This window comes from Apus apus, chromosome 19, assembly GCF_020740795.1.
Source record: "Apus apus isolate bApuApu2 chromosome 19, bApuApu2.pri.cur, whole genome shotgun sequence".
Taxonomy (NCBI): domain Eukaryota; kingdom Metazoa; phylum Chordata; class Aves; order Apodiformes; family Apodidae; genus Apus; species Apus apus.
This window is the reverse complement of record NC_067300.1, coordinates 45,239-73,008: the sequence shown is the minus strand read 5'-3', so window position 1 is coordinate 73,008 and position 27,770 is coordinate 45,239. Positions and strand designations below refer to the sequence as shown.

The following is a 27,770-nucleotide window of genomic DNA, read 5'->3' as shown; positions in this document are numbered from 1 at the left end:
CGCTCCCCAGCCGGCGGCCGGGCCTGCCCAGGGCAGTGCGGGTGGGACCGGCCGCTCCCCGCCCCGGTGCCGGGTGTCCACGGCAACGCGAGTCTCGCGTGCCCGGCCGGGGCCGGTCGCGCTGCCGTTGCTGCCTCTGCCACCGCCATGGCGGGCAGCGCCGGGCGCGCTCCCGAGCAGGCGGCGGCCAGAGGCAGAGCGGCGGGCACGGGCAGCCCCTGCCCCGCTGCGGACCCGCCCCGGGGGCCGGCGGCCGCTCAGGTACGAGTTGGGCCGGGCTGGTCCGGCAGGACGGGGCCCGGCGCTGGCCCCGGGGCTGGCCGGGGGTCCGTGGCGGTGTCCGGGGCTGCCCCTCCCGCCACAGGTGGGGTTCGGCCGGTCTGGCCCAGCACCTGCCCGCCCGGAGCGCGGCCGCCTCTGGACCCCGCGTCCCTGTGTCGCCGTGCCGGTGGGCGACACGGGTGGGCGACACGGGTGGGCGACACGGGTGGGCGACACGCCGCACACAGCGGTTTGCCAGGCCCCTCTGCTCCGGCCCGGCTCACTCTTCCCTCAGTGTCCCTGTCGGTGGCTGCGGCTGCTACAACCACCACCATGTTCGGGGCTTTTTTTTAAACTAAAGGCTCTCACTCACAGAAGGAGTTACCCATATATATAAAATACCAGCGCTGTGGCAAGGCTTCCAATTTTATTATTACTTTTAATGCCTCAGAAGAAGTAGGAAACAGAGATTCTGATTGAAGTGGGATTTCTTTGAATTACCACATTTTGATAATTTTATATAAAAAAAATCCTCCAAACATCTGGTTTTGCTTCAAAACCGTGAGCACCCTAAAGTGGTTGTGACTGAAATCCATGAGAATTGATCAAATTTTAGTCAAGAGCAGTCAGACAAGCAGGCTCCAGCCAGAGTTTGAAAGGGGGGTGCCCTTTTCAGAGTAGCAGTCATACTGATCCTTTTAGCAAGTGGTGTGTAAAGGTTTAATATCTGGTCCACCTACAGCTTGAGGACTTCATGCTTCTGCTGGTTCCCCTTTCAAATGCAGAGTGTAAGTGTGTACTGGTGAACAGGTCTTGCTGAGAGCTGCTGGAGGATAGGTGTTAGTTTAGCCTGCAGCATTTGTGACTGTGTCCACAGGCATCTGCTAAAGCAGTGTGAATGACTGATTGTTACTTAATGGAAGAGCTGATTGTTACTTAATGGAAGAGCTTATGGGGGTATTTGTAAAATCCTGGTTGAGTTCTGAAACCTGCGACTAAAATGGAGTTGAGGTTGTGCCCAACCTTTCTTTTCTGTGGAACAGACTCACCCTCCTCATGTGTTGGATTCCCACACCCCATTAGTCCTGCTCTGTTGCAGCAAGGAGGCAATTTTACTTATTTCTGGCCTGACCTGCCCTATCATTCTTCTTGCTGTGTCCTCTTTTGTTCACTACAGAGATACGAGGGACAGTTCTACAGGGGCCACCGCCACGGAAAGGGCGTTTGCTACTGGTCTGATGGTTCGAAATTCACAGGAGCTCTTTATCTTGACCATGTGGAAGGCTATGGGACCTGGGAATGGATGGATGGCAGAAAATTTCAGGTAACTGGAAAAATTCTGAGCAAAAACTACAATTTCCCTGCCTTTCAAAGCACCCTAAGTACAGGAAAATTTGTGGGTTTTTTGCAAGCAGCTTCTTGCAAAGTGTTTTCCTTCTTTAGAGCAAAATTGTTGTGCTTTGATCTCCATTGAGTTAGGGCACTCTTTTCAACAGCCTAGCCTCTGCTGCACTCATTTCTTGCATGGGGAAATATTGAAGATGATCACAGAATCATTTAGGTTAGAAAAGACCCTTAGTATCATTGAGTCCAACTGTTAAACTAACATTACCAAGTCTACCACTAAACCATGTCCCTACACATCTTTTAAATCCCTTCAGGAACAGGGACTCCACCACTACCCTGGGCAGCCTGTGCCAGGGCCTGATACAGTGAAGAAACTGGATGAAGAAACTCAGTGAAGAAATCTTAATATCCTATGTAAACCTCCCCTGGTGCAACTTGAGGCCATTTCCTCTTGTTCTATCACTCATTCCTTCGGAGCAGAGACCAACCCCCCTGGCTCCAACCTCCTCTCAGGCAGCTGCAGAGCCAGCAGGTCTCCCCTCAGCCTCCTTTTCTCCAGGCTGAACATCCCTGATTCCCTCAGCTTCTCCTCATCAGACCTGTGCTCCAGACCCTTCCCCAGCTCCATTGCCCTTCTCTGGACACACTCCAGCCCCTCAATGTCCTTCTAGTTATGAAGGCCCAGACCTGACCCCAGGATTCAAGGTGCCCCCTCCCCAGTGCCCAGCACAGGCGGCGGATCCCTGCCCTGCTCCTGCTGGCCACACTAGTGCTGACACAAACCAGGATGCTCGTGGCCTTCTTGGCCACCTGGGCACATACTGGCTCCTAATCAGCTGTTCTTGACCAACACTCCCAGGTCCTTTTCCACTGGGCACTTTCCAGACATTCTTCCCCATACCTGGAGTGTTGCTTGGGGTTGTTGGAACCCAAGGACCTGGAACTTGGCCTTGATAAATCTCATGCAATTGGCCTTAGCCCATCTATCGAGCCTGTCCCAATCCCTCTGCAGAGCCTCAAGCCATGTATCCAGCCTGTCCAGATCCCTCTGTAGACCCTTCCCACCTTCAGGCAGATCAACACTCTCTCCCAAAAGTGCCATCTGCAAGGTGAGGGTACACCTGATCCTCTGGTTGAGGGGTCCAGATCATTGCTAAAGATCTTAAAGAGAACTGTCCCCAACACTGAGCCCTGGGGAACACCACTAGTGACCAGCCACCCACTGAGTTTAACTCCATTCAGCACAACTCTTGGGGCCTGGCCACCAGCCACTGTTTCACCCAGCAAAGAGTACACCCATCCAAGCCATGAGCTGCCAGTTTCTCCAGAAGAATAATATGGGAAATTGTGTCAAAGGTGTTATTAAAGTTTCTCTGGCATGCAGGTCAGGCTGAGAGGCCTGTGGTTTCCCAGATCCTTCTTCCAGCCCTATGATGTGATACCATCTGTCCAGAACTAAAAATCTGATGGCTGGAAAAGTTTCTTATTCTAGTATCTAACAAAAGATTTCAGTATTTATTCTCCTCCTTTAATGAAGAGTTTATTAGACATTACTCTCAAAGTAATGTCATATTACAAAGTCATATTAGGATGCCAAAAATATGAAACTGGAAAAATTCTGCATTTTAAGAAACTCTGGAGATAGACAGCAATTTGAAGTGTCCAGTTGTCTGTTTTGCAGTTTTCAGACCTGATATTGCTCATAGAAGTTGGACATCTTGTTTTGTAAAAACTTGCAGTCCTTCTTTGTTTTCTTAGAAGATGTAACTGAAAAGTCCTGAGCACAGGGGAACACCACCCACCAGTTCCTGGATATCTCTGCAATTCATCAAATAATCTAAAACATACAGAGAAACAATATAACAGTCTTTGCATTGAGGAGGTGATTAAAAAGATAATAGCATTCTTGATAGATGTTGACAATGTGGCACTAATTGTGGATTTAGGAGAGCTTTGAGTATATGATGTATAGTTTAAAGCTAAGGGAAAAAAATGAGAAGATTCAGATGGTAACCACACTCAGAAATTTATTTTTGCCAGTGGTAGTGCCTTTCTCCTGCTCCTTTATCTTTGTAGCTAAACAGCTCAATGTGAAGTTGCTAATTTTTGCTTCAAATAGCTGTTTTGAGGTTGTGATAGCTTAGAATTAACCTGTCTTGAACTATGTGTGATCCAGATACACTTAAATTTGGTCATGCTCATGCCTACTTACCATAGTGTCCTGGCCAAACCAGGACACCTGTATAGAAAGATTAAAACTTCTGTAGTCCTTTATGTGCTCCTGAGACTCTTCTGTTGGCATGTCTTGTAATGCTTGGCAGGCTACATAAATCCTAAATTTAGTTACTGTTGTAAGAAAAGAAATAACTCTCATGTCCAGATTCTGTGTCTGCAGATGCGTTAGACGTGTTCATTGAGATTAGGTAGGAAAATCTAACCAGAAATCTGGCCTGGTCGGGAAAGTAGCAGCATGGCTAATGAATCTAAAGTTGGTCACAGAAGAAAAGCAAAATAAAATCTTTCTCTGGCCCTAAAACCATCAGAAAGTTTAATCTAAACATTAGATCCCTCTGTAGTTAAATTTATGTCCTTGCACTATTCTTGTGCTGGAAGATTTCTGTTTGCTAGTCAAAGGACCAAAGTGGCTGTGAAGGCTTTGCTTTCTGAGTGGCTTCAGATGGAGAGTCCTGCACCTGGGAAGGAACAACAGAATGCACCAGTCCAGGTTAGGAGGTGATCTGCTAGAGAGCAGCTCCGTGGAGAAGGACCTTGGAGTCCTGGTAGACACCAAGTTATTCATGGGACAACAATGTGCTCTTGTGGCCAGGAAGGCCAATGGTATCTTGGGGTGCATTAAGAAGAGTGTGTCCAGCAGACCAAGGGAGGTTCTCCTCCCCCTCTACTCAGCCCTGGTGAGACCTTGCTTGGAGTATTGTGTCCAGTTCTGGGCTCCCCAGTTCAAGAGAGACAGGGATCTGCTGGAGAGAGTCCAACAGAGGCTACAAGGATGATGAAGGGACTGGAACACCTGCCTTACAAGGAAAGGCTGAGACACCTGGGGCTTTCCAGTCTAGAGAGGAGAAGACCAAGGGGGGATCTAATTAATGTCCATAAATACATGAGGGGTGGGGATCAAGAAGGCAGGGACAACTTCTTGTCACTTGCCCTGTGATAGGATGAGGGGCAATGTATTCAAACTCAAGCATAGGAAGTTCCACCTGAACATGAGGAAGAACTTCTTTCCTGTGAGGGTGACAGAGCCCTGGGACAGGCTGCCCAGAGAGGTTGTGGAGCCTTTCTGAATGACCTGCCCTAGTTTTTGGTCCTGCTCAGGCAGGGAGGTTGGACTCAATGATCTCCAGAGGTCCGTTCTAACCCCTGACCTTATGTGATTCTGTGATTCAGTGGGTCCTGCTCTGCCAATAGGGAGTGGACCAGGGCAGAACCAGGTGAAATACAAACCAGGCTTTAATTGTACACACCTTGTTTGATCTCTGATACTAATGAGTTGACTTGTTTCTTGAAGGGGCTGTACAAATGTGATGAGAGATTTGGACCAGGGATTGAGAGCTATCCAGATGGCTGCCAGGACGTTGGCTTGTGGCTCAGGGATCATCTTATTAAACTCTGTACTGAAGTACCCAATTTGTTTTCTCTCTCGGATTATCCAGTGCACCACAGATACATTGATGACAGTTCTCAAAAGAAGTATATTTCAGTTGAGGAAGACCCATTTCTCCGTAGCTACAAGCATCTCCCTTTTGATGATAAGGATATTTGCCCTGAAGGAGTCTTTGCATATTCTCATGACACAGATCATCTTACTTTGACTCGTTCCTTCCTGGAAGAGTGTGATGCCTGGTATTTTCAAAACACCCCAAAGATGCCTAAGGAAGACCCTTGGCCTGTTAAAAATGTAACCCCTCTACTGGTTAGAATGCAGATGCATATTTACAAGCACAGGTAACTGTTGATTATTAGTTTATTGTGTATTGATTTTTAGAAATTACTATCTTTGTGTGTTCCTTGTTTGCAGATTTAAGTTGCAGGATAAAAGCTGCACTCCATACTGTTTTTCATGGCCTTGAGATTACAAATGGACAATGAGGATTTTTTTTTTTAAAAAAAGAAACACACAATGTATTAATCTCTCAATTCACAAGTCTTATTCCTTTAAGTCCTACATCAGTTTTTTCCTGGTCACACCTCTATAAATAGTCCAGTTCTGGGCTCCCCAGTTCAAGAGGGATGGGTATGTACTGGAGAGAGTCCAATGGAGGCTATGAAGATGATGAAGGGACTGGAACACCTGCCTTATGAGGGAAGGCTGACAGAACTGGGGCTTGGGATCTAATTCATGTCTATAAATACATGAGGGGTCGGGGTCAACCTCTTGTCACTTGTGCCCTGTGATATGATGAGGGGCAATGGATTCAAACTCGAGCATAGGAAGTTCCACCTCAACATGAGGAAGAACTTCTTTCCTGTGAGGGTGACAGAGCCCTGGGACAGGCTGTCCAGAGAGGCTGTGGAGTCTCCTTCTCTGGAGACTTTCAAGATGACAAGGTCTGGATGCCTTTCTGAGTGACCTGCCTAGTTTTTGGTCCTGCTCTGGAAGGAGAGCTGGACTCAATTATCTTTGAAGGTCCCTTCCAACCCCTGTCGTTCTGTGATTCTGTGATTCTTTCTGTGATAGCTGTTTGATGGCTGGTTATTTTTTAACTCTTGTGTAGCTAAGATCTGTGCAGCTGCCAGCACCCTGTACACCAGTGTGCCTCCCTGCCATGAATGTCAGCAAGCTCACACAAGCTGAAATAGTTCTTAAAATGACAGCTGGCCTTATTTTCCCATCTTGCTCACCAACGTATTCTTGTGTGTTTTCTTTTATTGCTGTGGTGGTCCATGAGTACCCTGCTGCCTAAATCTGCTCCACTTTTCTCTCCTTTCCCAGGCGCTGTCAGGCAAAATTCACTCCTGATGTTCGCCGCATTCTTCGAGGAGCCCGTGGTACCTATGGCCCCCCAGGCCCCAGGGAGCTCGCCGCAAAGCAGCTCATTGAGGCAGCAGCACGAGGAGACTGTGCTGGGGCCTTTGTGATCCTGAGGAAGGGGCTTGTTCACCCAGACACGGCCGACAATCGGGGACACACAGCACTCGCTGCGGCCGCTGTAAGAGGCTCAGTATGACTGTGCCACATGATGAGACAATTCCTGGTACAGCAGGCTGGATTACATCTTCCTCTTGTTTCAACGTGGTGTGAAGGGAATGTTCAGTACACCAGAGAAACATAGAAGTGGTGTGAGCACTGTCTGTAATGACCAGTATTATGCCAAATCCCGCTGTAAAGAAATAACCTGAATAATCCCTGAATCAGGAGGTTTAGGTTGGGCATCAGGACCAGAGGGTGAAACAAGCTCCCCAGGGCAGTGGTCACAGCACCAAGCCTGCCTGAGTTTAAGAAGCATTTGGATGATGCTTTCAGGCACATGGTGTGATTCTTGGGATGCCCTACACAGGGACAGGAGTTGGACTCGATGATCCTGATGGGTCCCTTCCAGCCCAGCATCTTCTATGATCCTAAGCCCTTCAGTAATTGCTACTTAGTTTCAAATGCTAGATTTGATTGTGGGTTCTGACTACAGTAAACTAGTCTTCGGATGTGACTGTGCACTTTTTTTTTTTCACCTGTTTGAAATCAGGCTCTGAGGCATTTTGTTGAGAAGTGATGGTAGCTACAGCTCATCCTGCAAAATGTCAGTTGCTGTGGGAGGGGGATGAGATCCCACACTCTTGCCTTTTTCTTCACACCCTTTTCAGCCATCTCAATAGTTGGCATTTGTTGTAAAGGGCTAGAAAAATCTAGGTGACCATTCAGAATGCTGTGTTTCTCTTGTAACCTTCTCAGTCACCTTTAGTCTCTTTCTTATCACTGAATTTCCATGACATTTAATAGTTAGAAATTAGCTGAAAAATGGATGTTCTGAATCTTGTGAGACATGGTTCAGTTTTGTGTTTCTGTTTTGTGGGAAATATAAATTTGGACTAGCTAAATGTGTAGAGCATCTCTACTTTAGAATGGTGGTGTCAACTCTTTCCACCTCCAAAGCTGAAATATGTACATGTATGTGTAAGTATGGATGTTTCCCTCTACAGGTTCATTCCCACAACGATGTTGTCAATCTTCTTCTTGATAGTGGAGCTGATGTGAATAAGTGTAATGATGAAGGATTATCTGCTCTCTCCATGTGCTTTATTCTTTATTATCCAGAAGAATATTTCAAGGGTAATATTGCTGAGAGGACCTTGCACAGTTACAAGGTTTGTCTACTTCACATCTAAAATGACAGAATCATAATGTCTTATTTCCTCAAGCCATGATCTTGCCTTTTAAATTTACTTTAATATCTTCATTAATGATATTGACAGTGGTACTGAGAACACCATCAGCAGTTTTGCTGATCACACCTAACTGGGTGGTGCAGTTGATGTGGCAGTGGGACAGGGTACCATCCAGAGGGACCTGGACAAGCTGGAGAAGTGGGCCCAGGTGAACCTCATGAGGTCCTGCACCTGGGCTGAGGCAACCAGAGATACAAATACAGGCTGGGGGAGGACACACTTGAGAGTAGCCCTGTGGAAAAAGACCTGGGGGTACTAGTGGACCAAAAGCTGGACATGAGCCACCAATGTGCAATTGCAGCCCAAAGGGTCAACTGCATCCTGGGCTGTATCACAAGAAGTGTGGCCAGCAGATGGAGAGAGGTGGTTCTGCCCCTCTACTCTGGCCTGGCAAGACCTCACCTGGAGCACTGTGTCCAGCTCTAGAGCCCGCAACACAAGACAGATTTGGACCTGTTGGAGTGTGTCCAGAGGAAGGCCATGAAAATGACCCAAGGGCTGGAGCAGCTCTCTTATGAAGACAGGCTGAGGGAGTTGGGGGTGTCAAGCTTGAAGAAGAGAAGGATCCAGGGAGACCTTAGAGCACCTTCCAGTGCCTGAAGGGGCTGCATGAAAGCTGGGAGGGACTTGTTACAAGGGCTTGTAGTGAGAGGACAAGGGGTAATGGTTTTAAACTGAAAGAGGAGAGATTTAGGTTAGAGATCAGGAGGAAATTCTTCAGTATGAGGGTAGTGAGACACTGGAACAGGTTGCCCAGAGAAATTGTGGAAACTCCATCCCTGGAAGCGTTCAAGGGCAGGCTGGATGGAGCTTTGAGCAGCCTGATCTAGTGGAGGTGTCCCTGCCCATGCAGGGGAGTTGGAACTTGATGATCCATAATGTCCCTTCTCTGTAATGTCCCAACTCTAACCATTCTATGATACTGTGTGTACTCCTGGGGAGAAAGTCAGAACTTCTCTGCATCTTGCACCCTGAGGGTGCAGGAGGATCTCTGCTTTCACTGCTGACTCCTGTGGAGGACCAGGCTCTGGCACAGCTGGGGCTCTGCAGTTGTGGTCGGGCGCTGGGTTAGCAGCAGGGCCGTGAGGTAGCACTGGGTGGGTGTTTGATACTTGGAGGGTGCACTGGGGCTGTTGGTGGGAATTACAAATGCCTAAGTAGAAAAAGAGAGTGTGGGTGATGGTCCTGCTGCCATGGTAGAAGTGGCTGGGGAAGAGCACTTGTATTGTCAGAGTCTGCTGGTCACTGGGATTGCTCAGATGGGAGGAGTCTGGTCCCTGACACAGAGAAATGCTCCAAACCAAGCTGACACCTTTTGTAAGAGTGCAGACCTGGGAATGGGAATGAAAATGAAAGCAAGTATGTTGGGAATTGCTAACCAGGATGAGAAAACAGGGTAAAAAAGGTGTCTGGGCAGGAGCTGTATCTTTGAGATGTTTCAATGGAGTCTGGAAATGGAAAGGTGCTGCTGAGACCTTCATGTGAGGCTGTGCAGGTTGGGGCCCATGCCTTGAGGAAACTTCTTGGAAATTAAGTACCAAATAATCCTTGGTTCCTCTGAAGCTGCTGTTGCAGTTCCAAGAGTATGTTCAAGTGGCCCATTGCTGAGACTGCAAGACTTGTATGGGGAAGGGAGAAGGGGATTGGGAGGTAGCAGCTGCTCAAACCGCATGGAAAATCAATGTGGAGCTATTACGCCTCATTTTGGAGGTAATTAGGATTAGAGAGGGGATCTTTCTGCACTGGTTTGTGTCTGTCAGTCTCTGAGATTCTGCAGGGGCTGATTCTGTACATTGCTTTCACTTCTCCTCTTAGTCTCATACGCATCCAGGTTTGAAAACATCTTGTAGATCCTAGTTCTGAATTCTCTTGCAAACTAATGCAGGCTGAAAATCTGTGTCTTGTTTTATTTCAGCAATGTTTTTTTCTTTTAAGCTAGATGATGTATACTGGCAGAAACTTGTAACTCTTCTGAACATGTTTTAGACACCCTGGAAATTGAACAAGAAAAATATTCCATTATTTTAAGAGATTAAAAAAATAAAAGTCCAACAGCTTAGTTACAGATTAGTTCTAAATGATTTCTCTAACAGTTGTTAACAAAATACCATTATATACTGTAATGTGTTATGGTTCTGATGTGTAAATATGCTGAATCAGGCAAGGGAAGATTTTTTTCATTTTTGTAACTGTGGGAAACTGTTCTGCCCCCCAATATCAGCTCGTGACAGTAACCTCTTTCTTTTTCTAAATTTTTAAGGGGAATGAACAATCAGAATCCTCAGAAGTAGTCAGTGTGGCTGAAGGCAGAACCTCAGAGTAAGTCTCATGAAATATAGATGGGAGACCAGCACTCATAAACCCTTTTGTATAAAAAAGGTAACAGTATTTAATGTATTCCACAGGACTGTGCAGGGAAAGATATTTTTTGTTTGTTTAACTGGGCAAATCTAGTTTTCATGCCAGTAGAAGCCACTCATTGTTTATACACTTCTATGGTACTCATGTCAGCAGTTGGCACAGATTGCAGATGGAAAATGGAGTTCTGGGAAGGGATGTCATGCTGTAACAAAAGGATATTTCTTGTTAGCCAAGTATATAAAGCCGCTGCTTGTGCAATGGGCACTTACAGTGAAGTGTAGGTGTGAGGAAGGAGAATATATTAGCTTTATTTCTTGAAGTTTTGACTACATATGAACTTGCTACTTGTTTTCTGCCAGTGTCTGGTCAGCAGTGCCTACTGAAATGTAGTGCTACTCCTTTGCCTTTCTGGGTCTTGAAAGGGCCACATTTTGCTTTTTGATTTTCTTACAGACCAGTCACCAAAGATGATGAAATTTATGTGTTGGGTTTTGTGGCATTGAAGGTAATTTTGATATCTTAGAACTCCCAAACTGAAAATTCCTGGTTGGCCTTCTGGTCTTCATCTTTCAGATTTTACTTTTGTGACACATCCTCCCACCTTGTTGTCTGCAGTATTGTGCATATTGTGTGTTGTTCTCTGGAATACAAAGATCCACTCTATGTGGGACATGTGGGTAAAGCTGAGTTAATACCATGCCTGAAAAGATGAGTCTCTGCTGGGAACACTTTGTGGTGAAGTTTCTGGGTGATTTCCAAGTGTGGTTTTCCCTTTTTTAAATTTTTTTTTTGGTGATGTCAGATTTTTTTTGGGGTGCATGTGGATTGTTTGTCTCCATGGAAATGCAGATGGCACCTGGACTATGCTCTCCTGCATAGCTCCTGCTCCAGTTTTTGTTTAAGGGAAACACTGTACCTTTGTTTTCTTGGGATGGATGGATGAGGTATGACTGAAGAAATAACTTCCCAGGGAGCTTTTGATGGTGGGAATGAGCAGTCTGCTTCTTTCATTAAACAAGTCTAGGAGTTAATGTTTACAGGTCACATGTGGTTGACTGGTGGAGATGCAGAGAACCTTGCCTAGGTTTGCTCTCTGTTCCCACACAAGGAACACAGGGACAGCTTTTGCCTGGCACTCCTTTGGTGTGGAGGGCTGAGATCTGCTAGCCTTGCTGTCCCTGCTCAGGTCACCATGGTTCTACCTGGGTGGTGCTGGACCATTGTGACATGGCCCTACATGCTGCCACCTCTTCCCTCTGTGGAGTGGCACCTTTCATCTCTGCTCCCTGGGAGTCACTCAAGTCCACCAGCTTTTACTGTTTTCTTGGAAGGTGCTAATAAATTATTCTGATATTTTCCATGTCAATTGTAGACTACAGAAGAGATGGGAAACAATCCAACTGCTGCTTCGTCGAGGTGCAGATCCCAATACACCCTGGGTCCCACCACACCTTCTCTTCTTCGCTGTTAAAGCTGCAGATGCAGAAGCAGTGAAACTCCTCTTAGCAAGGGGAGCCAGGACTGATGTGCGGCTTTCATCTAAGGTTTTACTGGATTAGAATTAATAGTGTGAGATTCCAGATGTGTACTGCATCTTCAGCACCCAACTGTGAAATATCCGGCTTGGCAGAATAAGTTTTGGAATGGCCAGAAAGCTGATTAAAGCCATTACCTTGTTCAAAGATACCTTTCTTAATATAGGGAACTTGAAGCCCCTTACCCTCCAAGTATTTTTTTTTTCCTCATTATGTTTCCTGGCTGCCAAGCTTGTGAGTGGATGGTGAACACTTGTGAAACCATTCCTCAAGTTGTTAATGGCTGTTGTGACATTTAGTGTCTGGAAGCTGAAGTGTTCCACAGTCCTGTAACTCTGGGGCTTTTCAGTCTAGAGAGAAGGAGACTGGGGGATCTACTTAATGTCTATAAATACATGAAGGCTGGGGGTCAAGAAGGCACAGACAACCTCTTGACACTTGTGCCCTGTAACAGGATGAGGGGCAATGTATTCAAACTCAAGCATAGGAAGTTCCACCTGAACATGAGGAAGAACTTCTTTCCTGTGAGGGTGACAGAGCCCTGGGACAGGCTGCCCAGAGAGGTTGTGTCAAGACCTGTCTGAATGACTTTCTGAGTGACCTGCTCTGGCAGGGTCTTGGACTCGATGATCTTCAGAGGTCCTTTCCAACCCCTGATATTCTGTGATTCTGTGATTCCAGGTTCAAAAGTGATGGTGACTATTGGTGAGACACAGAGTGTGGGAAGAACGAGCTTGGATTATTCTTTGAAAAAATATTTAGCACTGTTTAAGTGCTGTAGTTGTTATAAACAGGAGTTCTAATGCTATGCCTGTGTTTCCAGTTACGGGGATTAACACCTCTGCACATAGCTGTCTCCATTCCTGGGGCAGAAGGGGTCCAGATAACACAACACCTCCTGCATTCTGCCCCAGATCTGAACGCAAGGGCAGAAGATGGAAATGAAATATACAGTCCAGACAAGGTATGTTGCTTTTTGAGCTCTTCTTTTTTCAGCTGTTGGAATTCAGGTTGCACAGGACCTCAGCAGGGAGTTGAGATTCCTACCTGCTTGATTTCACGTAAAATCTTTGCATTCCTCTGAAAGAGCCTTTAAAAAAACCAAAACCAACCAAACAAAAAAGGCAAAGCCACTTGAGGTCTATATATATAGTACTGGGCTGCAGTAAACATACCCTTCTGGATTTGTTACCCCAGAACATTTTTTTTTTTTTATCATGCCTTATATAAGACAGAGTTTAGATGTCTTTTGCTTGTAGTCCAGTACAAATGCCTGAAGATACAACTGCAGAAGCAGTTGTGTCTGTGACGGGACTTGCTTGTTTCATCCCTGTGGATGGGCTGGCCTAATCTTTTCTTTCCTTATTTCTCTTTTCCTTGAACCCAGGCTCTCTCTGCTAGATTCCTGCAGCACTTCCTGTGCCTCCAGGTTGCAGAAGGCCAGCCTAGCAGCAGCTGTTTGGTAGCACAGCACATCTGAGAGTTGCCATTTTTTATGGTAATTCTCTATTGCTGATGGAGCTATACTAGCAATACATGCTTTTTCTGGCATCTGTTACCTGAAAAATTACTTTAGGTTGGTAGTAGTAAAATCATGTAGTCACAAAACAGTTGAAAGTTTGGAACGGACCTCTGACGATTGTGTAGTACAACACCCCTGCTCAAAGCTGATCAATTATAGCAAGTTGCTCCAGATCAAGTCCAGTTGGTTCTTGAGTATCTTCAGAAGAGGAGACTCCACAGCTTCTCTGAGCAACCTGTTCTAGTGGCAATGCAGCCCAGGATGCTGTTGACCTTCTTTGCTGCAGAGGCACGCTGCTAACTCGTTCAGCTTGTCCACCAAGACCTCCAGCTCCTTTTTTAGAAGACGTTTTTTCATCTGGTCAGCCCCAGTCTGTACTGGTGCCTGGAGTTATTCCTCCCCAGGTGTAGTGGGGGCATGCAGACATTTCCTTATGTTTAATTTAATAAGATTCCTTTCTGCCCAATTCTGTATCCTGTCCAGGTGCCTCTGAAGAGCAGAAAAACTGTGTGGTGCATTAAACCACTCCTCCCAATTTTGTATTGTCTGTGTACTTGCTGAGGGTGCACTCCATCCCAGCAAGATAAGATGTTAAATAGCCGTGTCCCCAGGATCTGCCTCTTGGGTAAAGCACAGCTGGATTTTGTGCTGCTGACCACAACCCACTGTCCCCTTCACTGTCCAGTTTTCTTCAGCTTGTCTGAAACTGGTTGTTGATGACAGTGTTGAGAGCCTTGCTCAAGTCAAGGTAAACATCCACTGCTTCCCCATCTTTCACCTGGTCCTCTTGTACAAGGCTGTCCTGTTTGTCAGGTGTTTTTTTTCCTTTGCAAATACAGGCTGGCTGCTTCCAGTCACCTTCCTATCTGTACTATGCCTGCAGATGGCTTCTCAGAAGGTTTTTTTCCATCAGATTCCCATAGGCTGAGGTGAGGCTCAGCAGCTTGTAGTTCCCTGGTTCTTCCTTCCATCTCCCAGAAATGTAAAGAAATTCCTCAGAAACCTCCCCTGTTTGCCATGGCCATTCAGAGGTAACCGGAGGGGCCTTGCAATGACATTGGCCAGCCCCCTGGCATGCCACCGTCTCTCAGTCACTTAAAAAAGGAGTTGGCTTATGTTACTAGACTGATAAAATGTCGTGACAAGGACTAAGGTGAATGTCTGCAAGACAGGGAGATTAGATGGCTCTGTCAGTTTGAATGTTAGTACTTTGTCCTTAAGTAGTAAACAGGAGCACTTAATACCTATTTATCAACAGTACTTAGAGAATGCCCAGACCCAGCGTAAGCAAGATTTACCTTCTCAAATATCACTTCAATTTTTTATATTAATCTGGTAACCCTGTACTCATAAACTTTAAATGAATGACATGAGAATGAGCTTGAGTCAAGTCAGGTCCTTTGTGCTTCCCACTCCCTACACTGTGCTGTCTGGTCCAGTAAAATTTAGGAACATCGTCTCTCAAGTTTGCCTTTCTTAGACTTGTCCAGTGGTTTTATTAAACCTCTTAGCATGCATTGCAAAGCAGGTGAGACCCAGATGCAGAGGAGAAAGCAGAAAAAGGGTGGCTGTTGTTTTTGTGGGGCTGAACAAGTCTCATCCATTATTGAGATCCAGACCCAGGGATAACCAGGCAGGCTTATTTGCTGTTAACTTGTCTTTAAGCTGTGTTGTAAAAGTGCATGTAATTTCACTTTGATTCCTCAGGCTCAGGCCACAGAAGCCAGCTGCACAGGAGGTGTCATGTTCCAACTGAAGAACACAGCTGGGTCACCACAAGAGTACTTTTCCTCCTATAGTGGTCCTGTCCCAGAGGAAGGTGGAAGGACTGCCCTGCATATTGTATGTGAAAGAGAGGATAACCACAAGGTAGGATTGTAGCTTCTGAGGCTCCACGCACAGGGGGTAGTTCTAAACTAATCTCAATGATCCAACTTGGCAATGAAGACATTTCATCCCTCTTTAGAGAACTGGTTGAATACCAGGAATAAACTAATTTTCTACTGAATTATTTCTGTTGTACTGATTAAAAAGCTATTAGCACTTGAGGAAAAAACATTTCTTAAATTTTGGAGTTCTGTTTGACAAGAAGAATTCTTTAAGTCAAGTTTCCTTTGGTTAATTTGCCATTAGCTTAATCACCCACAAGGCCAATTTGAAGGTGGACAGTCTTAGTTCTGGCAGGCAGTAACCTCTGTGCATTTGATTTTGTACTATAGTAACATTCTTCCAGCAGGCTTGGGATGCGTACATTTGGAGAAAGGCATTTGAGGGAGAAGACCTACATCTCCAGAAGCAAACCTGCACATTCCTGCTCGTGGCAGGAGTAATGAGATTTGATAATCTGGCTGTGAAGAGGAAAACTAATTATTATTGAAAACTAATTATACCTCTGTGCTTGGGGTTCTCAGTCATGAGAAAGTGGATTTGTGTTTTTACATCATAGTTTAGGTGAAAGGTTTGCATGTGTTTTATGCTGCTTATTTTAGTAATTATACTATTATTATTAAATTTAATATTAGAAGGTTAACTTTTTTTCTGATCTGTTTCTCCCTTTTTCCACCACACTTGCCTACAAAGCATGCCAGAGATGTTATCTGCCTCCTTTTAATGCACCAGGCAAATCCAAACATGCTGTGGAGTGGCCATTCACCACTGTCCTTAGCCATCGCCAGTGGGAATGACTTGGTGAGTCTCTTTACCTTCCTTCATTTTTTTCATGTGCTTCTCCATTCATGTCTGTCTTCTCTGGCGGCAGCCAAACTACCTAGAATCACAGAATTATAGAATCGCTGAGGTTGGAAAAGACCTTGAAGATCACTGAGTCCAACTATTAAGCCTACTCTACCAAGTCCAGTACTAAGTCATGTCCCCACACGCCACACTAGATGACTTTTAAACATATCCAAGGATGGTGACTCAAACACCTCCCTGGGCAGCACGTTTCAATGTCTCTTTCAGTGGAAAAGTTATTCCTAATGTCTAGCCTAAACATCCCTTGGTGCAGCTTTAGTCTGTTCCCTCCTGTTCCGTTACCAGTTATTTGTGAGAAGAGAGCAGCACCTACCTCCCTATGACATCCTTTCAGGTAGTTGCAGAGGGCAATGGTGTCTCCTCTTAGCCTCCTTTTCTGAAGGCAATGAACTCTCTCAGCCTTTCTTCATAGCAGAGCTGCTCCAGCCCTCGGATCATCTTCATGGCCCTTTGTACTTTCTCCATGAGCTCCATGTCATTCTTGTCTTGGGTGCTCCAGAATTGGACACAGTTCTCCAACTAGGCTCTCACAAGAGCTGAGTAAAGAGGGAGAATCACCTCCCTTGACCTACTGGCCTTGCTTCTTTTGATGCAGCCCAGAACATGGTTGGTTTTCTGGGCTGCAGTTGCGCATTGCTGGCCCTAAAGTTCTTCTCTGGACTGTTTTTGATCCGTTCTCCACCCAGCCTGTATTTGTTCTTGGGGTTGCCCTGACCCAGGTGTAGGATCTCCTTGCATCCTGGATGGATTCCTTCCCTCCAGTCTGTCACCTCACCACACACTTTGGTGTTGTCACCAAACTTGCTGAGAGTGCGCTTAATGCCACTGGCTGTGTTGCCAACAAAGGTGTTAAATAGCACTGGTTCCAATACCAACCCTTGGGGAACACCACTGGTCGCAGGTCTCCATCTGGACATGGAGCCGTTAATCACCACTCTTTGAGTGCAACCAACAAGCCAGTTCCTTAGCCAACGAGGGCTCCATCCATCAAATCTATACTGTCCCAGTTTTGATACCAGGATGTTGTGCAGGACAGTGTTGAAGCCTTTGCACAGGTCCAGGGAGTTGACGTCAGTTGCTCTTCCTTTGTCCACTGATGCTGAGACCCCATTGTAGAAGCCACCGTTAGTCAGGGAGGATTTGCCTTTGGTAAAGCCGTGCTGACTGTCACCAGCCACCCCTTTGCTTTCAACATGCCTTAGCAGAGTCTTCAGGAGGATCTGCTCCATGATCTTGCCAGGCACAGAGGTGAGATTGACTGGTCATTAGTACCCTGGATCTTCCTTTTTTCTCTTCTTGGAAATGGGAATTATATTTCCCCTTTCCAGTCAGTGGGGATTTCTCCAGACTGCCAAGACTTTTCAAATATGAAGGACAGAGGCTTTGAAATTTCATCAGCCAGCTCCTTCAGGAGCTGTGGATGAATCCTGTCAGGTCCCATAGACCTGCGCATCTTCAGATCCTTCCAACAGTCATGAACCTACTCTTCTCCTGCAGTGCAGAGATCTTCCTTTCCAGGGAGTCCATGCCTTTGCCTTCTCTAATTTAAATGGTAGAACATAATAGAAAATATCTGGTTTGTGTTGTTATTCTTTAACTATATTCCTTTCACTAGAAGGGAATCAAATGTCTATAAAAATAAATCTGGACTTGAGTGTGGACTATGGAAAGGGTTATAAAAGAAGTGGCTAAAACTGCATAGAAGTATGGAATCAGAGAATGGTTTTGGTTTGAAAGGACGTTAAAGATTGTCTAGCTCCAACCCCTCTGCATGGGCAGGGGCACCTCCCACTAAACCAGGTTGCTCCAAGCCCCAACTGACCTGACCTTGAGCACTTCCAGGGATGGGGCAGCCACAGCTTCTCTGGGCAAGCTGGGCCTCACCACCCTCACAGTGAAGAATTTCTTCGTAAGATCTCATCTCAATCTCATCTCTTTCAGCTTGAAACCATTCCCCTCCTTGTCTCATCACTTCACGCCCTTGTAAAAAGTGCCTCTCTACCTTTCCTGTAGCAAATATGCTGTGAGTGATCAACCTCTCTAATCCTTATCTTTGTGATAAAGCATTTATTTAAAAAAATACACTTTATGAATCAGACCGGATGATTTTTAAAGTTACCCTCCCATGTCTTTGATACTGTTGTTTGGTAAAATATTCCATGATGACATTATGATCCATGCTAAAAAAAAAGTGAAAACTACTGAGCAAGCCCAGAACATATGGCATAGAAAAATGGATTAAGAACTGGCTACACAATAGAGCCCAAAGAGTGGTGGTCAATGGTGCAGAGTCCAGCTGGAGACCTGTAACTAGTGGCGTCCCACAGGGTCACTGCTGGGTCCAGTCCTGTTCAACATGTTTATCAATGACCTTGATGACAGGACAGAGTGTTTTCTCAGCAAGCTTGCTGATGACACCAAGCTGGAAGAATTGGCTGATTCACCTGAAAGCTGTGCAGCCATTCAGCAATATTTGAACAGGCTGGAGAGCTAGGCAAAGAGGAACCTAATGAGGTTCAACAAGAGCACATGCAGAGTCCTGCACCTGGGAAGGAACAACAGAATGCACCAGTCCAGGTTAGGAGGTGATCTGCTAGAGAGCAGCTCCGTGGAGAAGGACCTTGGAGTCCTGGTAGACACCAAGTTATTCATGGGACAACAATGTGCTCTTGTGGCCAGGAAGGCCAATGGTATCTTGGGGTGCATTAAGAAGAGTGTGTCCAGCAGACCAAGGGAGGTTCTCCTCCCCCTCTACTCAGCCCTGGTGAGACCTTGCTTGGAGTATTGTGTCCAGTTCTGGGCTCCCCAGTTCAAGAGAGACAGGGATCTGCTGGAGAGAGTCCAACAGAGGCTACAAGGATGATGAAGGGACTGGAACACCTGCCTTACGAGGAAAGGCTGAGACACCTGGGGCTTTCCAGTCTAGAGAGGAGAAGACCAAGGGGGGATCTAATTAATGTCCATAAATACATGAGGGGTGGGGATCAAGAAGGCAGGGACAACTTCTTGTCACTTGCCCTGTGATAGGATGAGGGGCAATGTATTCAAACTCAAGCATAGGAAGTTCCACCTGAACATGAGGAAGAACTTCTTTCCTGTGAGGGTGACAGAGCCCTGGGACAGGCTGCCCAGAGAGGTTGTGGAGCCTTTCTGAATGACCTGCCCTAGTTTTTGGTCCTGCTCAGGCAGGGAGGTTGGACTCAATGATCTCCAGAGGTCCCTTCTAACCCCTGACTTTCTGTGATTCTGTGATACTGCCCAGTGGATTAAATGTTTGTGCTCTGATGAAATCAAGAGAAAAATGAGCAAATACTCCAGATGTGTCATCGAAAAAACAGTAAAGTTTTAAAGTCTCATCTGATCTAGGTGGGGTATCAGGTTCCTGCTGCAGGGCTGTCAGTAATGGTGTCTTCAGTCACTCACGGGTCCCACTTGCAGGCAGTGGCTGAGCTCCTCAAGCACGGGGCTGACCCCAACCTGCCCCTGGGTGCAGCCGTCCACAGCGCCCTCTGCGCCACGCTCAGCACAGCCTACGGATGGGAGAGACCAGCAGCACAGAGGATCGCTTTGGTGAGACATCTGCCCTCTCACTGGCTTTTTAAACTGCTGAAAAACAGTCATGATTGTCAGCTGCACCGAATCCCCTTTTTCTGTAATGAGTAAACTGATTTATTTTTTTCCAGCAAAATTTATCCATGTCTATTCCTAGTGCTGGCTGTTCCTCTCTTGAGAAACAAGGATTTTATACAGGAATTTATTTTCGTGTTTGAGTAAAGAGGATTGTAACCTCCTGTGTAGAAGAGGAAAATAGACATTAGTCAGCTGGGATAGTTGTAGTGCCCACAGGACTGCCAGGTTTGAATCTGAACAGCCTGCATGGAGAGAGAAGTGTTGTCTGTGGCTGTCACTGTGCAGTGCTCTGTGCTGCCTGCAGTGACACACTTCACCTCTGTGATGAGCTCAGTTGCAGTGTTTGCCCTTGTGGAAATCAGGGTTTTTCTCCTCATCCCTGGAGCATACGGCTGATACTCACAGTGGAGGTGGAGCTCTGGGAGTGGAGGCTATGGCCCCAGCTGAGTCCTGCCCCCTCGCTCATGAGCTGTTCCTGCTTTGTTGTTGCTGCAGGATTCCGAGATATCCAGAAACAAACCGCGACTGTGTGCAAAGAAGGTTTTAGTCACACAATACATGTAGATTTGACGATTCATCATCAGCTCTAGAGGGAGAGAAGAAATGCAGGGTTTGGCCTGCAGAATATTCTCACAAATGGAGGTTGAGCTCTGGTGCTTGGCCCTGTCTCTGTAGCTGTGGTGTGAGTGCTATTTTTGAGGAGGTTTTCTTTTTGCTTGGCTGTTTAATTAATTATTTGCTTTCTTTAGGTTGATAACCTGCTTGAAGCTGGTGCAGATATCCTTGCACCAGTTACTCTCGGGGAGGGACAGGGCAAGGCTGTGGGAACAGTGGTGGACTTTGCCTATGACATATATGCTCAGGTATGGTGTCATTTCCTATACCCATAGCACCACATGCAAGGATACGTGGCCTGTTGTGTCCTTAGGAATCACCTGAGCCCTTCAGAAACTTCCATGGGAATTTGCTTTTCCCCTTCATTTTGTTGTGAGACTCAGCTTAGCACCAAATGAATCACTTGAAGTCTGAACACACTGGTAGTCTTGCTGTGAAGGCAGTCCTCACTCTCATGTGTTACAGTGAGATTATATCCCTAATTGGATTGGAAAGAGTTAATTGTAATCTTAAACCCAGGCATAAAAACCAAAAGTAACGTGTGTTTCCCTGAGGCTACAATCAATTCAGGAGAAGTTACATATTATAGTAATTTCTATTATAGTCATGATAGTATAGTCATTCTAGATGCATTGTAAGCTGTGATAGGACATTATTGATCAAACTTTAAAATAATGAATTTCCAAAATAATACATATTTTAAATAAAACATACATTAAGGCATGTATTTATGTTGTATGTTGTATCTAGAATAACTAAAATATATATTACTAAATAAATAAATTTATTTACTAAAGCAATCCTTACTAATTTAATAATCCTTCTAAAATAATCTTACTGTGAAGTATAGATAATAAATTTCTGCCTGGTTTTTTTTTTTATATATATTTGTTTAAAAAAACTTTTCAAAGGCTTGGGATTCTGTGACAGTTCTAGTTAGAGCTAATGTAAGGTTTTTTTAATGGCTTTCTTATTAACAAGAAAGCTTATGTGGTCACCAGATAGCTTACCTCTGGAACAAGGACGGCAGTTGTTCTGCGCAGAACAACAGTAATGGTGCCCCTCGATGGTGGGACAGCCTCCTTAAAGCTAATGAGGGGTTTTGCATCCCACACTGATGTTCTGGGTAGATATTAAATTGTGATTTTCTTTATAATAGAATCATAGAATGGTTAAGGTTAGAAAGGACCTTAAAGGTCTTCAGGTTCCAACCATCCTGATATGAGCAGGGACACCTCCCACTAGACCATGTTGCACAAAAACTTCATCCAACCTGGCACTGAACACCTCCAGGGATGGGGCATCAACAGCCTTCCTGGGCAACCTGTTCCAGTACCTCACCACCCTTATAGTGAAGAATTTCTTCCTAATATGTAACCTAAATCTCCCCTCTTTCAGTTTAAAACCATTACCCCTTGTCCTATCCGTGTCTTCTCTGGTGAAAAGTCCTTCCCCAGCTTTCCTGGAGCCCGTTCAGGCACTGGAAGGTGCTCTAAGGTCTCCCTGAAGCCTTCTCTTCTCCAGACTGAATAGCCCCAACTCTCTCAGCCTGTCTTTGCAGCAGAGCTGCTCCAGTCCTCAGATCATCATTGTGGCCCTTCTCTGGACCAGAGAAAGGTCTGTAATTTGCTTGCAGTTGCAGCTGATCGTCACAAAGGAAAATAAATTAAGCAATTTATAGGTGTAATGATGGGTGAAACTTGATCACCATACTCCAGGTACCTCATTTACCTTCCTGCTTGCTCTGGGCTATTGTTCATCCTTGCTGGCCCTCACTCCAGGGAAGCAGTGTGGGACACTGAATGATGGAGCAGGAGATAAGCTGTGCCTTTCAATGGTATTCTCAGTTCTAAGAAGCTTTTTGATGCTTCCAGAAGTGTTGAGAGAGGGAACTCTGCAAGATGAGAACAGTGCAAGGTCCTGGGTAAGGGCAATCCCCCCATATCAAGACAGGGTGGGTGGAGAATGGATGGAGAGCAGCCCTGGGTAGAAGGACTTGGGAACACTGGGGGATGAAAAGCTAGACATGAGTTGGGAACGTGCGCTGGCAGCCCAGACAGCAAAGCCTATCCCAGGCTGCATCAACAGCAGCATGACCAGCAGGCCAAGGGATGGGATTCTGCTCGTCTGCTCCAGTTTGGTGAGACCCCTCTGCAGGGCTGGGTCCAGTTCTGGGGTCCCCAACATAGGAAGGACATGGAGCTGTTGGAGCAAGTCCAGAGAAGGGCTATGGAGATGATGGGAGGGCTGGAGCAGCTCTGCTCTGGAGACAGGCTGGGAGAGTTGGGGTGTTCAGCCTGGAGAAGAGAAGGCTCTAGGGAGACCTTAAAGCACCTTCCAGTGCCTGAGTGGGGCCTACAAGAAAGATAGCAACAGACCTTTTAGCAGGGCCTGCAATGATAGGACAAAGGGTGATGGTTTTAAATTGAAACAGAGGAGATGTAGCCTGTATATTAGGTAGACATTTTTTACACTCAGGGTGGTGAATCACTGGTGCAGGTTTCCCAGAGAGGTGGTAGATGCCCAGTCTCTGGAAACATTCCAACATTGGGTTGGATGGGGCTCTGGGAAACCTGGACCAGTGGGAGGTAGCCCTGCTCAGTGCAGCAACTTGGACTGATGATCTTTACAGGTCCCTTCTCCCCCAAAGCATTCTGTGATCCTATGATTCCCCCTGAAGAAACATTTGAAAATGGTTTCAGTTACCTTGTGAGCACTCCCCAAACTGGTAACTGGAACAACTAGAATGTCCCACATCAGAGGCCACTCCAGGCCAGGAGCCAGCAGGTTGGCTTTAACTCTGAGCCACTTCTGTGTCAGTGTTCCATATGTGAGTGGATTAACTCCTGTGTTCCAGGACTGGAGAATCTCTCACACACTGTACCACACCCTGTCTGCAGCTGAGCAGGAAGTTTTCCAAACCCGCCAGTCACTTCTGGAACACATTTCAGAGAAGCTCCGTGAGCGCATCATCCTGAAAGAGAAAGAGTGGGATCAGGAAGAACTGAGAAGAGCCAAGAGTTAGTTAAAGCTTAAGAGTAGTTCAAGATTAAGGGTAACAACACCTGGTGTGAAGGGGAATTTAGTGTTACAATTCCAGTGTCACTGTTTGAAATGGGAACTCCTACTAAAAACTGCTCCGATGTCTTTGGTAAGGAGATGCAGTGGTTTGCTAACATTAAGGAGAATGTACAAGGCATTGTGAAGAAAATCTGGAGATGAGTTTGGTGCCTGCCAGATGCTTCCTGATAAATGTCTAGGCATGATCTATTTACCCTGTGTTGAGGAATGTTTGAGGACTTGTTCCTCTTTCATGGGAGAGCCTTGGAATTTCTTCACTGGGATGCAGACAGTGGCACTGTGGGCATCTAGTGTATAGTCATTCCTATGGCAACTCAGGACTGATTGTATCAATGCCCTTCTGCTAGTAGAGTAGCAAGAATTAATAGATACATTAAGAGGATTTGAGTTACATTCTCTGTAGTGCTCAAATGTTTGGTGAAATGAGGCTTAGAACCCGGGTCTTCAATCACCAGTCCTTGGGGCAGAAGACACATCACGAAGGGAAGGGAACCCTGACTGTAGGACCCTTTGCAGTTCAGCAAACCTGTGACAATGACTTGTCACAAGCAGGAACTAAGAGCAAGTGACCTGTGTGGTCTCTTCCTTTTGGCTGTGACATAGCAACTTGGCTCCTTTGTTCTTGGCATCTGAAGGTTGTTGATGGAAGATGCATTTTATGATGTATCTTCAAATTTTATACAGCAGACAGAGCCAAGCAGACTGTTAATTAATGTAGGTGGATCATGTGATTGCCATTCTCCAGTCAGAATAGTGATTTTTGTTTTCCCTGTTTGTGGAGCAGGAAATTCTGCTGTTCATACACACGTTTCAAAGAAGGATGGAGGGAGCCATCACTTGGAAGAAGGGAGGTAGGGCTGAGACACTGCACTTGAGTTCTTACTCAAAAATTGTATGCCCTGGTTTTTCCCTCACCAAAGCCATTGTCACCCTGCTGCTTTTCTCCTTTCTCCTTTTCCTCTCAAATCTATCCAGACTTGCCAGCTGCAGTCAGCTTCTCTCACTGCTCTGATCACATCACTGTTCTTCAGCTTCAGGCTTTGCCAGGAGAGTCTGTGTGACATCCAATCTACCCACGGGAAGCTGAGTGTCCTTGTGTTTTAAACCAATCAATGACATTGGAACCTTAGAGTAGCATGCAAGTGCTTAGAAACAGGTCTGTACAAATGTTGTAGTTCCAGAAATTACAGGAATTACTTGTATAATTTGGATGTTATTTTTGGAATTGTGCATTAACAGAAGTTTCAGTAATAATGGAAATACTTGCCTCAAGGTTCCTGAGTCCTGTCATAAGCTTCTCCTGCTGCAGGGAGCTCACGGGCTTCTGAATGTTGTCTCAGCATTTGAATCAAGAGGAACTGGGGCACTTCTGAAGACACAGGTTTTGAGGCAGCATTTTTGTTGAATCTTGATGCTCCACAGTAACATAAGATGCAGAAATAGCCAGAAGAACATAAAGTGAACTAAAATAAAATCCAGAAGGTTAAAGTAGCACACAAAGATTTTGCAAACAGATCTCAGCGATGACTTGCAGGGACAGATGAAACCTCAGTGAAACTTGCAAACTATTGGAAAAGGGTTCTTAAATGCTTCAAAAGTGTGTAAATATGTAGCCCAGGTTGTGCCTAGATCTAACATTCTGCTCCCCAGCCCCACTGGAACCCTTAGCCCAGGCACTCGTTTTCTACTCTGGCGTTGGAATAACTGCTGCAATGCAGGAGCCTGAGTGTCTCGGTGGCCTCTGCAGTCTTCCAGTGGATTCTAGAAGGGGTTTTTGAGTTTTCTAGCTTGGCTGTGTTATCTCTGGCCATATATAATCTGTCCTGCCAGCCATTTTGGGAATGGGCATCTCCAGAGACTGCCATGGGCACCTGGAGGCACAGAGTGCTGGTGCAGGGTGTGCTGGCCGGGTTGGTAAAGGTTGGCCATGGTTCTCGTGGGACATTTGGCCTTTCCGGGTCTGTTCCTGGGCACTGCCTTTGCAGCTGCTGTGTGCTCCCTTCCCTGCAGACTCCTGTGGTGAGTTCCTGAGTCTCCTGTTTCTCATAGTTGAACACTATTTCTGTATTGTAGCCATTTTGATTCAGTTTTACTGTGATCTGCAAACAATTCTGTCACGTTGAGGAACACCCCAAACATGCAGTGTGCTCTCACTTTCCAACTGCCTTTGTTCTAGACTGCCCTTCTTTAAGTACTGCTACCAGTGTGGCCGCTCAGTTGGGGTCCAGCTGTCGCTTTGCACGCGTTGCCATGAAGTCTTCACTTGCAGTGAAACCTGCAAGAAGAAATCCTGGGCTGAGCGGCACAGGCAGGAGTGCAGGGGGCTGCGGGGTAAGTCTGCTTCTCATTGCTCTGTGTACCACAGCGTGTGTGTGAGTGCTGACCTGGGGGTCTCCTCCTTGTCATGGGCCAGCAAGATGTGTTTGATGAAGGCATTTAAATAAAAAGGTTCAGTTCATCTACTTGAGCAGCTATTTTTTGTAAACACACCAGCTTTAAGAGATCTGCAGCTGTGTCATTAGTGTCACTTTCAAGAGAGAAGAATCTTTAAGGTAAGACTAAGATTAGTTGCTGTGGATATCAGTAGACAACTTTCCAGGCAGAAGGATCACAATGGATCTTATAAACTAGGCAGAGTGAAACTTTCCATCCAAACTACCTCTTCATCACATCTTTTGTGTATTAGAACAGAAATAATGAGATTTCTGACTTTTTTTTTCATGGAACTGTTGATACCACAGTACTGTGGTTCTTGGAAACTGCATGTGTGCTGATAAAAATGAGGCCACATTACACCCCCTCCCCATGCTAGACACTAGCAGAAGACTGGCATGGTAGTAACTAGACTATTTAATGATACCAGAAGCTCACACAGATTGAATGAGAAATCTGCCAAATGTGAGGATGGACACAGAACTGCTGTATTCACAGGTCTGCAATTGATCTGCATTTTAGTGGCTGCCTGGGATGGGACTTTTAAACTGGATAGTTGTGAAACCCTGTGTGTTGGGAATAGTGGAGATAAGTTTTATCACACAGGCTTACTACCATGGGCTCTGCATAGAACCAAACAATAAGGCAAGGGAAGTGAAGTGAAGGGATCAGAGTACAAGGACAAATGATGAGTCTTGTGGCAGTTGTACACTGGAGGACTCAAACATGAAAAAAATTCACATTCACTTAGAAAATAGATTTTTAATGCCTTGTCTTTAACAATGTAATGTCTCAGTGACACAGTTGTGTGGTGTTAAGATGTTAACTAATAATTATGTAAGCTGCTGCTTCTTTTAGTAGTAATCCCTTTCCTGTATGCCAAATCTCAAATTGCATTGAATTGGATTCAGTGGCTCAAATTCAGATGTGAGAGTGTCTTCCTGTAGACAGAATGTTTCTCAGCAATAAAAAAACTTCTTTTTAAGTTGTCTCTTCCTTTCTAGCTACTTTGAGGTAGAAAGGTTTCTGCTTGTTCTTTTGTTTTGTTCCTTTTTTCTCTCCCATGGTTGTCCTTTATTTAAAAATTACCTGAAATCCCCTAAATCAGATGCATTGGAACGCAATTAAATCTGTTGCTCTGGGAGCCTCTCATGCCCTCTGCCCTGTTCCCAGATTCCTGAGCTTTTTGCTGTTGGACAATGGGATTAGCATTTATGTTGTACTTTATGAACCATACTCTCAGTGTTTAACTGAGCCCTGAGGTAACGCATAGCATAAACTGCAGGATTAGAACATTCTTGGATATGTTTGCTAGAAGAAGGAGGGACCATTTGCCCTCCTGCAGGTGGTCATGGCTTGCTGGGCCACATGGAAGTGAGCCACCCAAGTTGTGTCTTCACATCACATGCAATTAACTACACCAAGATAGGAACATCCTCCAGTCTTTTACCTGCTTCCAGTTCATTATTCCAGAGAAACTGAAGGTTCCCCAAAGAAATAAGTGGTGTTGGATTTTCTTAATTTTTTTTGTTTGTTTGTTCCCAGGGAAAAGTCCAGCTCCAGCAGCTCTGGGTGCCAGCAGCACAGGATGCAAAGAGAAAGTCCCTGGCAAAAAGGGGAAAAATGGAAGAGAAGAAAAAGAGGAAAGGAAAGGAAGCAGAAAGAGTGAAGTTGGGGGTGGTGGAGGAAAGCATCACAGGAAGAATGACTGACTTGACTCACGTCACTCCTACTGTTGTGTGGATAAGTTTTAATCCCACTATACTTTCTGCCTTGTAATCCCTTTCTTCTAAAGTTACAAGTGATCTAATTTGACATGTTTTGAGAAACAT

General features: G+C 45.6%; 1 protein-coding gene across 1 annotated transcript; it reads left to right on the top strand.

The window, feature by feature from the left end:
- Positions 1 to 147: 147 nt before the first annotated feature.
- On the top strand, positions 148 to 27,721 carry ANKMY1 (ankyrin repeat and MYND domain containing 1). The gene is made up of 17 exons (XM_051636931.1): positions 148 to 261; positions 365 to 511; positions 1,439 to 1,585; positions 5,135 to 5,571; positions 6,560 to 6,776; positions 7,762 to 7,926; positions 10,268 to 10,326; positions 11,741 to 11,912; positions 12,727 to 12,867; positions 15,133 to 15,294; positions 16,006 to 16,113; positions 19,618 to 19,749; positions 20,559 to 20,672; positions 23,282 to 23,444; positions 24,290 to 24,356; positions 25,682 to 25,836; positions 27,484 to 27,721. Exons 1-17 carry the CDS (start codon positions 148 to 150, stop codon positions 27,648 to 27,650), a joined length of 2,667 nt encoding a protein of 888 aa, XP_051492891.1. The 3' UTR covers positions 27,651 to 27,721.
- The last annotated feature ends 49 nt before the right edge of the window (positions 27,722 to 27,770 follow it).

Coding starts and splice junctions, on each gene's coding strand:
- ANKMY1 (XM_051636931.1), top strand. CDS start 148: ATGGCGGGCAGCGCCGGGCGCGCTCCCGAGCAGGCGGCGGCCAGAGGC. Junction 11,913..12,726: donor ATGTGCGGCTTTCATCTAAG/GTTTTACTGGAT, acceptor CTGTGTTTCCAG/TTACGGGGATTAACACCTCT. Junction 19,750..20,558: donor CAGCACAGAGGATCGCTTTG/GTGAGACATCTG, acceptor TGCTTTCTTTAG/GTTGATAACCTGCTTGAAGC.